This window comes from Cannabis sativa, chromosome 2, assembly GCF_029168945.1.
Source record: "Cannabis sativa cultivar Pink pepper isolate KNU-18-1 chromosome 2, ASM2916894v1, whole genome shotgun sequence".
Taxonomy (NCBI): Eukaryota; Viridiplantae; Streptophyta; class Magnoliopsida; order Rosales; family Cannabaceae; genus Cannabis; species Cannabis sativa.
The window spans coordinates 51159626-51175132 of NC_083602.1; the positions used below are offsets into that span (position 1 = coordinate 51159626).

At 33.7% G+C, this 15507-nt stretch overlaps 2 protein-coding genes across 7 annotated transcripts; one reads left to right on the forward strand and one right to left on the reverse strand.

Moving 5' to 3' along the window:
• Positions 1 to 1877: 1877 nt before the first annotated feature.
• Positions 1878 to 4304, reverse strand: LOC115718404 (uncharacterized). 2 transcript variants are annotated; one of them, XM_030647175.2, is made up of 4 exons: positions 4137 to 4304; positions 2809 to 3043; positions 2336 to 2456; positions 1878 to 2238 (listed from the first exon to the last, which is right to left on the reverse strand). In XM_030647175.2, exons 2-4 carry the CDS (start codon positions 3009 to 3011, stop codon positions 2161 to 2163), a joined length of 402 nt encoding a protein of 133 aa, XP_030503035.2. In that variant the 5' UTR covers positions 3012 to 3043; positions 4137 to 4304; the 3' UTR covers positions 1878 to 2160. The 2 variants fall into 2 exon arrangements, with proteins under 2 accessions (XP_030503035.2, XP_030503036.2); XM_030647176.2 differs by having other exon boundaries at positions 4141 to 4295.
• Positions 4305 to 10345: 6041 nt separating this feature from the next.
• Positions 10346 to 13558, forward strand: LOC115719671 (uncharacterized). Of its 5 annotated transcripts, none has more exons than XM_030648797.2 (6): positions 10346 to 10599; positions 10889 to 10945; positions 11533 to 11687; positions 11775 to 12105; positions 12185 to 12355; positions 12890 to 13558. In XM_030648797.2, exons 3-6 carry the CDS (start codon positions 11554 to 11556, stop codon positions 13340 to 13342), a joined length of 1089 nt encoding a protein of 362 aa, XP_030504657.2. In that variant the 5' UTR covers positions 10346 to 10599; positions 10889 to 10945; positions 11533 to 11553; the 3' UTR covers positions 13343 to 13558. The 5 variants fall into 5 exon arrangements, with proteins under 5 accessions (XP_030504657.2, XP_030504656.2, XP_060964827.1 ...); XM_030648796.2 differs by having other exon boundaries at positions 10364 to 10599; positions 11521 to 11687; XM_061108844.1 differs by having other exon boundaries at positions 10365 to 10599; positions 11497 to 11687.
• The last annotated feature ends 1949 nt before the right edge of the window (positions 13559 to 15507 follow it).

A 15507-nucleotide genomic window follows, 5' to 3' on the forward strand; every position in this document is an offset into this window, starting at 1 on the left:
GTTTAGGGTTTTGTTGAAAATCTGATAATATTAATAACAAGGCTTACGTGCTTGTCAGGGATGATGTGCTTACCGACGGTGAGGTCTATGGCAGATCAGTGGCGAATAGATGATGTGACAGAGCGTGATGTTGGATTAAAAATCCTATTGTCGGTATATGCTATTATAAAGTGTGATACAAAATTAAGTGATTAATTCTATTATGTGTATCAAAAAAATAGTATTAAATTGTCATGGAAATAATGTGTAGATACCATAAGTTAATTTACAATTTATTGAGGAACCAAATTATAAATACCAAAAACTTATTATATAATGAGTCTATAAATAAGTTTTCTATATTCTCTTGTTAGTGCTTTCGATCATCTTTTATTATCTTCTTTTTTGAGTTAGCAAAGATTTTATATAGATTTATGATTTAAGATTTTTTATATTAAAGCACTTTTAGAAATATATTTAGATCAATAATATATATATAAATATTTCTTGAGTGTTTTATAAATCCTAACACGTGAAACAAAGTCGTTTGCACTCGTGATCTTGGAGGCCATTGATCAATCTTACTGCCATTTTTTATTTCTCCCCTTTAGAGTTTTTCTTTTTCCAAATTAATAGACCATTTTGATCTATTCTTTCATTCGAAACGATGTTGTTTTTGTTGGAGTCACCAAACTTTTGATTGCTGAGGTCGATGGACTAGGCTGCCAGAGCACAGAAGATTTTCTCTAGGTGTTATTTTTGCCTCAAACGAAAGAGAAAGAGACATTGACATATGAGATTTTTGGAATGAGTGGTATACTATATAGTAATATGTTTTTTTTTTGGAAGAAATTTTTTGAAATGGTAAATATATATATTAAATAGTTAAAGAAATAATTTAAATCATAAATTACTATAAATGATATATTAAAGTATTTTTTTTCTTATTACTATATTTGTGCAAGTATTAAGTTATGGCACACCAAAAAGGATAGAAGAAAAAAACTAAAAAAGTCCTAAAAAAAGATATATAAATAAGATGGTGCATAAATACACATATAAAATACATATGTAACTAAAATAATAAAAATGTTATTGAACATTTTGGAAATATAATATATACAAAAAGCACTGTTAAATTAATCGATAAGAAGTCTTAATATAATAAATAAAACAATTTAGTATATCTTTTTTATTTACTTACATATAAATAATTGACAAAAATAAAGTAAAAATAAAAATAAATTTAGACAAATTTAAAGAACAATGAAGAAGTTGCCACTTCACCATTTTTTAGTCACACTCCATTCCTAAACTCTTTATTTTGATTGTTCAATATATGTATCGTGACTAAAAAACATCAAAATATCAAGTTTTTTTTTTTTTTAACAATGATCATATAATTAATAAAAATATCAAGCATTTTAAAGATATATGTATTTTAGAAAAACATATGTCAAGAATTACAATTTATTTCATTCAACTTTATTACATAGAATATAAAATCCATGTTTGTTCCCAAATAATTAAATAGTTGAGAACTACAAAGCTAGCTAGAGTAATAACAAATAGACAAAACAAAAAAAAAATATTGAATCTCCAATTTTTAATTCTTTGACTTTGATGGAGGCAATGTCGAAGAATAAATTTTCATTTTAAGACTCGTTTGGAATAACATATTTAATCGTATTGTATTATATTATATTGAACTGAATTATATATCATATTTTTATATAATACTATGTTAAACTTTGATTTATGTTAAAATATTATATATTTAAGTGTACATAAAAGTTAATACCACATATAATTTTACATAAAAATATTACATAAAATATAATTTAATATAATACTATACAATACAATTCGGTGTAATAAAACGTACCAAATGAATAGAGTAATAAAACTCTTCCTCATAAGGAGTGCAATAAATTATTTCTCTTTGCATTTTAGAATGTACAACTTTATATTCAAATTGCATGAATTTCTAAATCCTTGTTTTTTTGTGGGAAAAACTACAATTGTTCTAGTATTATCAGTAACTACAACAATCAACTAAGTCAGAGCATAAATGTATGTAAGCTTTTGCGGCAAAAAAGTGGCCATAGTTGAGAAGTTGCTACATGACTTATGGAAATCCTAAGTGTTTTCCATTGCATGATAATTTGACAAGAGTGCAAACTAGTGTGACTTGCTTTCACTTGGCCGAGGAATTTTCTTGTACTCATAGTTGTTAATGTCGACCTTCTCTTGCAAAACCTATAAACAAAGACAGCCAAGTGAGCTGAAAATGTTCTCATCATGATCTCATTTGAAATCGAAAATGTACAACAAGCAAGAGAAGAGACATATGTACCTTAAGCTCCTCTTCCAAAGAAATATGTTTTGGCTTATAGGCAGGTCCTGTTCTAGACAGTTGTTTTTTGGTCTCAATAATATCCCATTCCTGATCATCTTTCACCTTCGCAATATCCTTGCTGAGCTACAAAATCCCACCACTTTATTAACGAACGGACACAATGACAACAGAGTATGATAATCCGAACATATAAATATAACAAATTCCTTTAATGGTTCGAATATTACAACAATGTAAATGCAGATGTACCCAGATAACTCAAAATTAGTTTGGCACCCTGACCCGAAGGTCAGACCGTTTATTGGATGCAATGATGTCCTCGCAGTTCGCTAGAATTATGTAATGACAACTATTAACAAATTCTTTTAACCTTCAGATGATGAATCATTCGGTTAAACCCTACAATATCAATAGAGAAAAGTAACATCTGCCAAAATCTTATGAGTAAACTCAAGAGTAGTGACACTGACCTGCCTTGTATAAGATGAGCAAGACCAACAGCTCCGAACACTGTGAGAGAGATCATTGGAAGACCATATCTAAAAAAGGGGTGCTTTACACCCCATCTCTTAAATGTTGAAGGAGCTGAACTCTGAATCCTAGCAGTGGTAGTAGAAGCAACAGTAGAGGATTTTCTCTTGGTCTGAGCTGTTGATGGCTCAATAATTGTCATTTTCTCAAACCATTAGAGGATCAATTCAATACCTAAATACCCAACAGCCAAATCAATATCTAAGTCAAAGCTCGAATTTCAGAAGAAAACTTTTTAAATCCATTTGAATTAACTTTCTTTGGATTGAGATTTAAAGAAAGATAATAACTGTGAAAGTGTAGACAATTTTACGCATTCAATTTTAAGAAAAAACAACACCCATCAAGCAAAATGTGGTCTCATATGTTCTACTGGATAACATTATAAAAAAAATAGAAGTTGAGTAATTTTTTCAAGAATATCAAATAAGAAAAGATATATCTACATGCACGCACACCCATATGATAAAATTCAACTAAATTTATAAATATTTACTTAAAACGATCAATCATAGATTTGAATGTATAGTTGGATTACAACTTACAAGGAAGACCATCATGTACAGATAGAATTTGGTAATTTAATTTGTGTTTGGTATAATGATTGATTCAAGAACAGAACACAAAGTAATCATCCACATAGTAAATTCTGTTAAAATGAAAAACACTAAACAAATCAACACAATGAGAAATTATTTGATGTTCACTATATAAAATGAGAAATCATTTACAGCACAAAAAAATTGACAATATATATTATATTACAAACACAATGGAGGAATTCAAATAATAAATTTTTAAAACAAATCACACACAAGGCATTATTAGTCTTTTGCACTCCATCATGATCATTTATGTAATAAAAGGTCCTCCCATTTCACAAAACAAAAATTTACGAAGACCAACTCGTCAGTAACAAACAATAAATCTCATTTCAAAAATGCATCATTTGTGAAGACCACCAACCAAAAATTCCGATAATAGATTATATTAGCACAAATTACTAAAAAACACAGTTCAATCTATAGCTAAGTATTCAAATACGATTGTAAAATCAAATGGACAACAATAAAATATCATTCATATGCTCAACTAAAGCTATATATTTACAGTTATGATTACATCGATCCAAATATTCGTAAAAATGAAAGATAAACAATTAAAAGTTAAATAAACTGAAGAAATAGATCCATATCCCAAATGGAGAAAAAGAAAATGAAGGATGATAAATCTATGAGAAATGAAAACTAAGAGAAAGAAAATCAACCTACGTTGTTGCCGTTTGCGAGAGAGGAGCTGGGGGAGAAGTTGCGCCGTCGTCGTTTGCGAGTGGGGGAGTTTCCGTCGACTCTTCTGCGGAGGTTGCTGGAGATGGGCGGCTACAAGAATTGAGAGAGAAAGAGAAAGAGTTAGGTTTTGTTTTGTATTTTTTAATGGGAATAATATATAAATGATTTTTATATATATGTAATAAAAACACGAATTTGTCCGTGATACGGAATACATTCCGTAGTACATTAGATGGGTCTCAGGGTACGTTACTATTTTTTAATCCTAATTACCCCTATATCAATCTCAGTAAATAACTCCCTCATTTTAACGGCGATTGTACATCACAGAATACATTTCGTAAAAGTACAATTACGGGACAAAATCATGTCCCATAAAATATAATGTATTATTTAAAAGGCTAAATATAATTTTTTTCGTCCCTAATCATATTTCCTGAACTTTTTTGCTGTTAAAATTAAAAATTCTTGAACTTAGATTGTTAAATTTAAAGATTTTTGTCTAATTTCATTCTTTTTTGAAAATAAGCGTGAATGTGTCATTAATAAAAAGAGTTAGACCTCTCGGTCATTACATAAAAGGTTCTCCGGAACCGAAGAAGCCGGAATAATCCCATACAACTTGTTAATAAAAGCCCAGTTAGCCACATTATGGGCTACAAAATTACAAGTTCTGTTAACATACAAGAAATTACAACAAGAAAAGGAGGGAGAGGACTTAACACAAAAAGAGATATAGTTGTCAATCGCCCAAAAAGACTCCGATCCCTGGAGAGCATTGATAACTGATCTCGAGTCACTCTCTACCAGAATAAACTTGAAACCTTCCTCTAGAGCCAACGAGACCGCTGCACAACAAGCCGCTGCTTCTCCACACAAAGCATCTGAGAAATCCAAATGATCTGTGTGAATCCGGACCACCGAGCCAAAATGATCTCTAGCTACCACCGCTAAGCACATACTTTCTGTACCCACCCTTACATCACAATTCAATTTTATCCAATCCTGAGGAGGCGGCTGCCAGTTCCCCCTCAAAGGAGGAGTAGGGCTAGGTAAGAAAATAGCATGAAGCTCTGCATAAGAGTTATAAACCTGGTCAATACATTTCAAAACATCCAGAAGAGAATTATTATGTATAATATCATTTCGCGCTTTCCAGATAGTTTCGACAACAATCGAAGCAAACAGGAAAACCTCTTCCACTCGGATCCCCCTAGATTTTAGATTCCAAATAAATTTGACCCAATCCCACATTCGAATCCCAGTATTGCAAATAGGATAGATGCCCCACGGGGACGATCGCCATAAATGCATCGCCACATCGCAGGACAAGAAAAGGTGTTCCATGGATTCCTCTCCCAACCCACATAAAGGGCAGCAAGTGTCCTCAATGTGGAAACGCCTCCCAATCACAGATCTAATAGGAAGAGCATTTGACAGGATACACCACCACAAGATCTTATGCCTTTCTAGAATTTTGCTATTCCACAACTTGTTCCATAGAGCCGGAGCCACCTCACAATGAGGAGCTCTTTCCAGAACTTGAGACAGATAAGCAGATTTACTTGTAAAGCAGCCACTCTTCTCCAGCGTCCACACCCATTTGTCATCTCCTTGAGCAGAGGGATTTCCCCCTTTGGCAATTGCGGACACCGTGTCTTTGTCAAATAAATCATGCAGTTTGGGGAAGTCCCACTCTCCATTTCCCAGCAATAAGTTATCAACACAACTGTCATTGGTTAAGACCCCGCCCTTTGGTTTCGGGATAAAACCTTTCAGGTGAGGAATCCAGGGATCCCTCCAAATACTCGTCGCCCTGCCATTCGTTACCACTTTACACGCCCCCTTCCTTAGAATGGATTTGGCTTTCACAACATTCTTCCAGAACCAGGAATCACAGTCCCTATAATTACAGCTGAGGAACTCCTTCCCTTTTAGATACTTAGCTTCCAAAATTTTGCAACATAAGGACTGAGAGCCTTTTAGCAAATTCCAGCCCCATTTGGCAAGAAAAGCTAAATTCATCTCCTTAGATTTCCTAAAGCCTAGTCCACCCAAAGATTTGGGAAGGCACAGCTTATCCCAAGCCTTTAGATAAAGACCATGATTACCTTTGTCAAAACCCCACCAAAAATCTCTGACTAATCCATCAATCCTCGTGGCCATACTATTTGAGAGTTTGGTGGTTTGCATAGCATAGACCGGCATCGACAAACCCACAGACTTAATAAGAGTAGCACGCCCTGCCTTAGATAACAATTTTGCTTTCCATCCCTGCAATTTGGAGGTGAGATTATCCAGAATAAAATTGAAATCTGCATCCTTCTGTCTGGATCTGAATAGGGGCAGACCCAGATAGTTTATAGCCCCTTCCGGGGATTGGATACCCAACGCTTCCTTAATCCCTCTTCTCATACCCTCAGGGGTGTTATTGCTGAAAAAGATCGAAGTTTTGAGTTTATTTACTCTCTGACCAGACCAAGAGCAAAACTCCTCCAAGCAACTCCAGACCCTATTAGCTTCTAAGATATTGGCCCTACCCACCAGAATAAGGTCGTCTGCAAATAGAAGGTGGGTTAAGGTCGGCCCACCTCTAGAAAGCTTAATTCCATGGATAATGCCTTTACCCAGAGCTTCATCCAGCAGTCTCGAGATAACCTCAGCAGCACAAATAAACAGATATGGAGAGAGAGGGTCACCCTGGCGGAGGCCACACAAAGGCGTAATCTTCCCTACTTGACCCCCATTGAGACAAATATTGAGAGTAGTTGTGGAAAGACATTGGAAGATCCAAGAGCGCACCTTCGAACGGAAACCAAGGCAATCCATAACATGGTCAATAAACCTCCAGCTAAGTTTGTCATAAGCTTTCACAAGATCAATTTTGATTGCAAACAAGCCCTCCCTACCTTTCTTCCGTTTGAACGAATGAATAATCTCTTGGACAATCACATTGTTATCTTGAATATTTCTTCCAGGAACGAAAGCTGCTTGGGTAGGGCAAATAACAGAAGGTAAAACTGGCTTGATTCTATTCGCAATTAATTTGGAAATAACCTTATAAATAACATTGCAAAGAGAAATGGGTCTGAATTGACTGGGTCTCTTCGGATTCGGGACCTTAGGGATAAGCACCACATTCGTTGTATTTATACCTTTATGCATTTGACCATTCCTGAAGAAGTCCGAAACCGCATCACAGAAATCATCCCCCACAGACTCCCAGTAATGTTTGAAGAAGAGAACTGACATTCCATCCGGACCCGGCGCCTTGTGACTATTCATAGCGAACAAAGTGTTCTTTATTTCGTCCCGAGAGGGATGGAGAAGAGACCCCTCTTGGTCCTCAAGAGAAATCCTTTCTGGGAATAACCTCCTGCAATCCAGGTTCTGGTCCAAGTCTGATCCCGCAAAGATACTCTTGAAGAAATCAGTAAACTCTAGGCCAATAGCGTCTCTGTCCGTGATCCAGACATTGTCCTTGTTCAGAATACTTTCAATGGCATTTCTTCTTCCTCTAATTGCTGCCGAAAGGAAGAAAAATTTCGAGCATCTGTCACCTTCCTTGAGCCAATTGATCCTAGCTCTCTGCTTCCAGTAGAGCGCTTTTCGGGTCACCATTTCATTCAGAGATTTCCGAACATCACATTCTGTCTTCCAATCCCGGGCACCTGCCGGGAGCCTCTGAATACTATCCAGTTTTCGTTCCAGGTCTTTAATTACCCAATCAATCTTACCGAACTGCGTTCTATTCCAATTGAGAAGACCTATTGTTTCAGTGATTATTTATGTACTAAACTAAATCATGCTCCCCTCTCAAACTTTGATATGTATCATGCCATCGGGGAAAAAAATCCTAATTAGCCTATTTAAAACTATACATAATACCCACCCCTCTAAATTTATAATAAAATTAAAATTTTGATAAAATAATAAAATAAAATAAATATAACTAATTACATAAGTTAAATTAATCATAAATATATCATTTCAACCGCATACTAATTTTATGAGAAATAAAAGTAAAAAAAAAAATAAGCTCGTTTGGAACGTCGTATTAGGTCGTATTGTATTGTATTATATTGAATTATATTTTATGTAATATTTTTATGTAAAACTATATGTGGTATTAACTTTTATAGACACCGAAATATATAATATTTTAGTATAAATTAAAGTTTAACATAGTATTATATAAAAAATATGATATATAATCTAATTCAATATAATACAACACAATACGACCTAATGGTAATTACAAATGAGCCTTATACATATAAATATAAATATAAATATAAATATAGCATCATAAATTATGTAAAATTCTTTTCAAAACAAATACCATACCATATTATATCAAACTTGTACATATTATTTTATTCCGAAAATCTCCAAAAACAATACCACCTAACTTTTTTTATATTTTCTTTTATATAAATGTATAAATTAGACAATTAATAATTTTGGGGATGATTCTCAACCGTGGGTTACTTCTAGAGCTAATGGTATGGAGACGTGGACGGTTAATAATCTCATGGTGGTAGGAGAACGAGCTTGGGATGTAGAGGTGGTTTCGGATATATTCAATGACCGGAATAAAGAGATTATCATTCGTACTACCATTGATCAGGAGACTCCTGTTGATACTTGGTATTGGTATAAGGATCTTTATGGGTTCTATACCGTGAGGGAGGCATATCGGTTGCTGCACCATTCAGAGATCACTAATACTAGTGAGTCTGAGATCAAGATATGGAAAATTGCATGGAAGCTTCATGTCCCTCCCAAAGTGCATCAACTCATGTGGCGTGCTTTATCTGGTTGTTTGGCTACTAAGGTTCAACTTACTACCAAACATATCCCTCTAGACCAAGTTTGTCCTATGTGTAACCAGGTGCCTGAGACCATTTACCATTTGTTGGTGCAATGTTCTTTCGCACGGTCTTGTTGGCATCTTTCAGTTCTAAATTGGAGTCATACGCCTATGGAGTCTTTTTGGGATTGGTTTAGCCACATTCTGCTACAACACTCATCCACGGCCCAGGAAGAATTGCTCATGGTTCTTTGGGCGATTTGGTATGCCCGAAATGAGGTGGTTTGGCGGGACAAATCAATGTCAGCGGCGGAGGTTATTCTATTGGCAAGAGTAGTCCTTAATCAATGGAGAAATGCTCAACAAAGGAGAATGGGGTCTTTACTTGTTCCTACGGGTTCAAGAGTGGACTTAGAGCATTGGGTGAAACCAGTTATGGGGAAGATTAAGGTTAATGTCGATGGTGCAATCTTTGCAAATGATGGTCGATTTGGAGCGGCAGGGGTGGCCCGGGATTCTCAGGGTCGATTCATTGAAGGCTTCACAGTTTTACGAGAGGGGTGTGTGGATTCGGCTATGGCTGAATTGGTAGGGGTTAAGGAGGCCTTGAGTTGGATAAAGAGGAAACATTGGGGACCGGTTGAGATTGAAACTGATTCTTTGGTTGTTGTCCAGGCAGTCCAAAGTACGGTGGAGATACCTTTTCCTTTTGGCCTTCAGGTGGCGGTTTGTCGTTCTCTTTTGGCCGATTTACCGTTAGTCTCAATTAATTTTGTTAAACGTTCTGTAAACAAAGTTGTACATTGTCTTGCTCGTAGCTCTTGTTTGTATCCAGATCGTATTTTTAGTGAGGATGATGTTCCTCCTGATTTTCTTTTTATTGTATTGGTTGAATCTTCTTATTAATAAAGTTACCATTTTCCTTCAAAAAAAAAAAAATAATTTTGGGGAAATTTTTAACTGGAAAAAAAAATTGAAGGAACATTTATTTATGGAGAGATTTTTTTTCGGATAAATACCATTTTGGATCTTGTGTTTTGCAAAAGTTACAGATTGGACCCTGTGTTTTGTTAAATGACAAAATGGACCCTATATTTTCTAAAATGGTAAAAATAGGACCCTGAGCTTAATTTTAGACAATTTTTTTTTAAATACAACCAACTTGAAGATAATTCTTAATACGAACAGATACAAAAAATGTAAACAGTTTTGTCATAGCACTTTTAGATCGAATTATAATTAAACTTTAAAAATCAATTCAGGGTCTTATTTTTACTATTTTAGAAAATACAGGGTCCATTTTATCATTTAACAAAATACAGGGTCCAATTGATAACTTTTGCAAAACACAGGGTCCAAAATAGTACTTACCTTTTTTTTCAAAAGTTAATGATAATAATCTTTATTTTTTTTTTGTTTATTTGATGAATAATATATATCATTTCTCTTGTACTCATCTATTTCTTTCTAGCCCAAAATCTTTAAATCCAACTCTTCTCTCTCTCTCTCTCTCGACAACACTCTACTCCTCTGATCTCACATCGGCGCCGGCTCATCCCCACTTTTGCCGTTCGTTGCCACTTCTGACAGTGTCTTCGTTTCTCTCTTCTTACCTCCAACCTCCAACTGTGAGTTCTCTTAACATTGAAGCTTTTAGCTTTTTTCTTGGTGCAAATGTATTCAATTTGGAAGATTTGATCAAAGATTCTACACCATTTTCTTTAAATATATAATTGTATACTGTAACCAGGTTTTTGTAGAAAACAAAAAGATTCATTCTTTTTGTTTGAACTATGATTTGAGTTTTCTGTTTCGTTTTTCACTTGTATTGGATAATTTTTTTGGATTAGTTCAGATTGAATGAAAGATTTTGTTTTTCTCTTTGTAAGTAATCAAAATCAGTGATTTTCTGTATAGGTTTCCTTACTTTGAAAAACTCTCTCATCAAGCCCTAGCCGCCGCTTGGTGAACCAGGTATCTCTCTCTCTCTCTCTAAATATATCAGACGTGGTCGATTGAATTTGGTTGATTTTCTTTCTAATTTCCCCAAAATTAAAAGCTCTGTCAATTTGTTGTCGAGCTCCCTAGTGAGAATCTTTACAGCAATATTTGTATATATATATATGTATCAGTATATGTATATGTCATTTATCATTTTTTTTTTGTTTTGTTCATATTCTGTATTTAGAGTTGGAAGTTGTAAATGGATAATCAATTTGGATTTGTGTTTAACAACTTCTTCTTCAAGCTTAAAGTAATATGTCTTTCTGTGAGAGAGAAGTAATATGTAAAAGGGTCTCTTTATCACCATCAAAACCCCACCATCTCTCTTCACTTGAATTTGATCTGTTTTCTTATGTTGTAAATTGATAACTGAAAAAAAAATTCTCTTATTAACAAGAGAGATTGTTCCATAATCTGATCTTGCTTTGCTGAGATCAGAGCCTCTAATTCTTTAATGAGTTGAGGGTGTGGATAATCATTCCAAATTTGAAGTACAATATGTTTAAGGTTTTTAATGACAGAAGAGACTGATTGGTTTCGGTTAGGTGAAAAAGCAGATCACAGAAGAGAAGAAAAGCATGTCTCGGATTCTTGTTCAGCCTGTAGGTCAAAAGAGGCTCACCAATGTCGCCGTTGTCCGTCTCAAGAAGCACGGTAATCGCTTTGAAGTCGCTTGTTACAAGAACAAGGTCCTCTCATGGCGATCAGGAGTGTAAGCTGCTTACTTCTCTCTCTCTCTCTCTCTCTATTGATTTGATTGAATTTATTGAATGGAATTGAATTCATTTCATTAAAACAGAGAGAAGGATTTGGACGAAGTGCTGCAGTCGCAAACCGTTTACTCCAATGTCTCCAAAGGGGTTTTGGCCAAATCCAAAGACTTGATTGCTGCATTTGGGACGGACGATCAGTCCAAAATATGTTTGCAGATTTTGGAGAAAGGAGAGCTTCAGGTTGCTGGGAAGGAGCGGGAGTCTCAGTTATCCAGTCAGTTCAGGGATATTGCTACCATTGTTATGCAGAAAACATATAATCCTGAAACTCAACGCCCTTACACCATAACCATGATCGAGCGCCTTATGCGTGACATTCATTTCGCCATTGATCCCAGTAGTGCCTCCAAGAAGCAGGTACCCCACTAATACTACTACTTTCTCTATCTCCATTGCTGTAACACACACAACCATAAGTTAAGTATCTTAATTTCAGGCACTGGAAGTTATTCATGAACTTCAGAAACACTTTCCAATTAAAAGATCTCCAATGAAGTTAAGGCTGAGTGTTCCTGAGCAAGGGCTTTCTACTCTCATGGAAAATTTGAATTCATGGAATGCTAAACTGATTTCTAAGGATGATAAATTAGGAACCCAACTATCTTGTGTAAGTATCTCTCATTTTATTTACTTACTATTTGTTGTGTAGGAAAATTACGAACACTTTATTATTATTGAAGAGTATTAGTACAAAACTTAGAACTCTTTAAACAAATAACTCTTAGGACACTCTTAAAATTTTACACACTTTGGAATCTTTTAAGTATCTAAGCCTTTTTAGAATTTTCCAATATTTTGACATGTTTCTATTACTCTCTAAAGAAGTCTAGAATTATCTATACTTAGTAGTAATTCTAAGTTCATTCTAGAATTTCATAAAACATCCAAGGGTTTTCTTTGTGTTTTCTAGAACATTCTAGATCGGTAATGACTCTCAACACTATTTAGCCTTAGTTTTTTAGTTTTAGTCACTTCTCTTTCCTGTAAATTTAACATAAAAAACCCTGCTAGAATTAGAAGATTGAATTTATGATTGAAATCAGGAAGTAAATATTAATATCAACTGTTTCTTTTCTTATGGTTATCTTGATTATTATTCTAGTCTGATTGATATTGAAGCCTCATATTTGGTGTTGTATAGATTTGTGAGTTGGATCCTGGCCTTTACCGCGACTGTGAGGCCTTGATGAATAATCTACAGGGAAAGTTTGAAGTTCTTGCACTTTCCATTCATGCGGAAGGAGACGCTCATTTGGATCAATATGACGAGGAGGAGCATGAAGCATCACACTTGCGCAAGGAGAAGGAGCCACCGACTGATTCTGTTGCATCGAAGAAACTGAGTGAAAAATTGCAAAAACAGACTATCTCCACAAGTGGTGGTGGTGAAGAAGGAAAGCAAAACAAATGCAGTACATGTAATGCGGTTGTAGGCGATTCGAGTAGTGAGTACAGGGAGCACTTCAAGAGTGAGTGGCATAAGCATAACTTGAAACGTAAGACTCGAAATCTCCCCCCTCTCACGAAAGAAGAATGCATGGCTGACATCGAAATAGGCGACTCGAGGGCAGATCTGAAGGATTATTCATTCTAGACATTTTGAGTACTCGATGGATTTTCGGTCAAGTTTGTTTTGCTTAAATACTTTTTTGTGTACATGAAGTTTGTTTCTAACATTTAGTAGTTTGAGTTGGAAGGAAATCTATATGTATCAAAACATTGCTAAAATATGAGCTCGTTTCGTACGTTGTATTAAATCGTATTGCATTGTATGATATTAAATTGGATTATATATCATATTTTTATATAATACTTTGTTAAATTTTAATTTATATTAAAATATTATTTATTTAGGTGCTCATAATATTCAATATTACATATAATTTTACATAAAAATATTGTATAAAATACAATTCAATATAATACTATACAATATAATGTAATACGACCTACTAAACAAACCTTATTATGAGTATGTCATGTACACATTATGTAAATATTTTTAATAATCAAGATAGAACAATGAATATGATTAATTCAGGATAGGGCAAGCGTAAAAGTGAAATTAGAATTTCAACAAATTGTCAAATTGGAGTTTTTTAATAGGATTCCTTTGGTACATTATATTATATTAAATTGTATTTTATTTAAAATTATATATAATATTAATTTTTATAAATACATAAATATATAAAATTGAACATACTATTACATAAAAATATTTTATATAACTCAATTTAATATAAACCAATACAATACAATCTAATACGGCTTATCAAACGACACATTTTTTAATTCTTATAAGTTATTTCCCTAACTTCCTCTAAACTATGTATAATATTGTCGACTACTATCATATTTTATGGAAGCACCCAATTTATTTCTTTTTTTGGTTTTATTCTTTCATTTAGTATTTTTTTTTCTTTACTTTCCGTTAAAAGAAATTGGTAGTGTTTAATAATTTTTTGGATTTTTTTGATACAGAATGAAACTGGTATGATACTACAAATACGATACTTAAAAAAAAAATAGACTTAAGCAAGATACTTAACTACCGAAAAAGATCCCGCATATTTATGTAAATATTTCTTTAATTAAATGTGTAATAAAAAAAATATTAACATTTTAGCAATTAGCAAATTAGCAACTACCGAAAAAGATCCCCGCATATATTATATTTTCTTTTTGAAGGAAGGTGCATCATATTATCATATTAAGTAGGGCTGTACACAGGGCCGGCCCTGATTTTTAGTGGGCCATAGAAAAAAAAAATTATTTTGAGCCCTTATTTAGAAAAAATATGGTATTTTTCAAAATCAGTAAAAAAATGGTATAATTTTAAAAGGTAAATATTTTTTTTTTGGCCCCTGGGGTAGGTGGGCCCTAGGCACAGACCTAGCACGCCTATGCCCAGGGCCAGGCCTGGCTATACATAAATGTGTGTAAACCACCCAACCCGAACAACCCATCCAAACCAAACCAAAATAATTCAACTAAAAATACAAACCGAAAACCTGACGAAAATATAACTAATATCAGCCCGCTCTATCAACCCGACCAACCCGATTAAGAGAGTTTTATATATATATATTTTTATTATATATAATCTATATATTACATAATTTATATACATATTTATAAAAAATAGAAAGTTCAAACTATTATATTTTTTTATGGCGCGTGATTTGAACTATAAAATCAATCTTTATATTTATCTCATTATCACAATAACGAAAATAATAATTGAATGTGAAAAAAAAATACACATTAGTATACACGTTTGGACGGGTTAATCCAACTAAACCAACCAATTCATTGGGCGGGTTGAAACTTTTTTTTTTCTTAATTGGGCGGGTTGCACTTAGAATTTTTGTAACCCGATCTTTACAATTGGTTAAATAAAATATAATGTAAACTGACCAAATCGACCTACGTACACCCCAAAATTATTAAGAAAATCAAAATTATTCATAACAAGAAAAATTTAAAACTTTCATTAAAATTAGCTAAAAATTAAGATTTAGTTGGTAGAAACTTAGAAATTAATATCCAAAAAATACTCATCCATAGACAATGCTTTAGTTTAGCGGTTTATATAGTTGATAAAACTAAGGTAAAGAGAATTGGAGATTGTGTGATGAGTTTGAAAATAAAAAAAAAAGGAAGAGGTGAGATTGTTGTGAGTGTGGCCACTCTTTAGTGAGTATTTGACATCAAACATAAGCCATATATAAGTATCTACAACACTATAACCAAATC

Excerpts from the sequence above, each read along its gene's own strand:
- LOC115718404 (XM_030647175.2), bottom strand. The coding sequence starts at position 3,011 with ATGACAATTATTGAGCCATCAACAGCTCAGACCAAGAGAAAATCCTCT. Across the intron at positions 2,457-2,808 it reads GCTCATCTTATACAAGGCAG|CAAGGATATTGCGAAGGTGA; the intron begins GTCAGTGTCACT and ends TTTGTAGCTCAG. Across the intron at positions 2,239-2,335 it reads CTTTGGAAGAGGAGCTTAAG|GTTTTGCAAGAGAAGGTCGA; the intron begins GTACATATGTCT and ends CTTTGTTTATAG.
- LOC115719671 (XM_030648797.2), top strand. The coding sequence starts at position 11,554 with ATGTCTCGGATTCTTGTTCAGCCTGTAGGTCAAAAGAGGCTCACCAAT. Across the intron at positions 11,688-11,774 it reads CTCTCATGGCGATCAGGAGT|AGAGAAGGATTTGGACGAAG; the intron begins GTAAGCTGCTTA and ends TCATTAAAACAG. Across the intron at positions 12,106-12,184 it reads GTAGTGCCTCCAAGAAGCAG|GCACTGGAAGTTATTCATGA; the intron begins GTACCCCACTAA and ends TCTTAATTTCAG.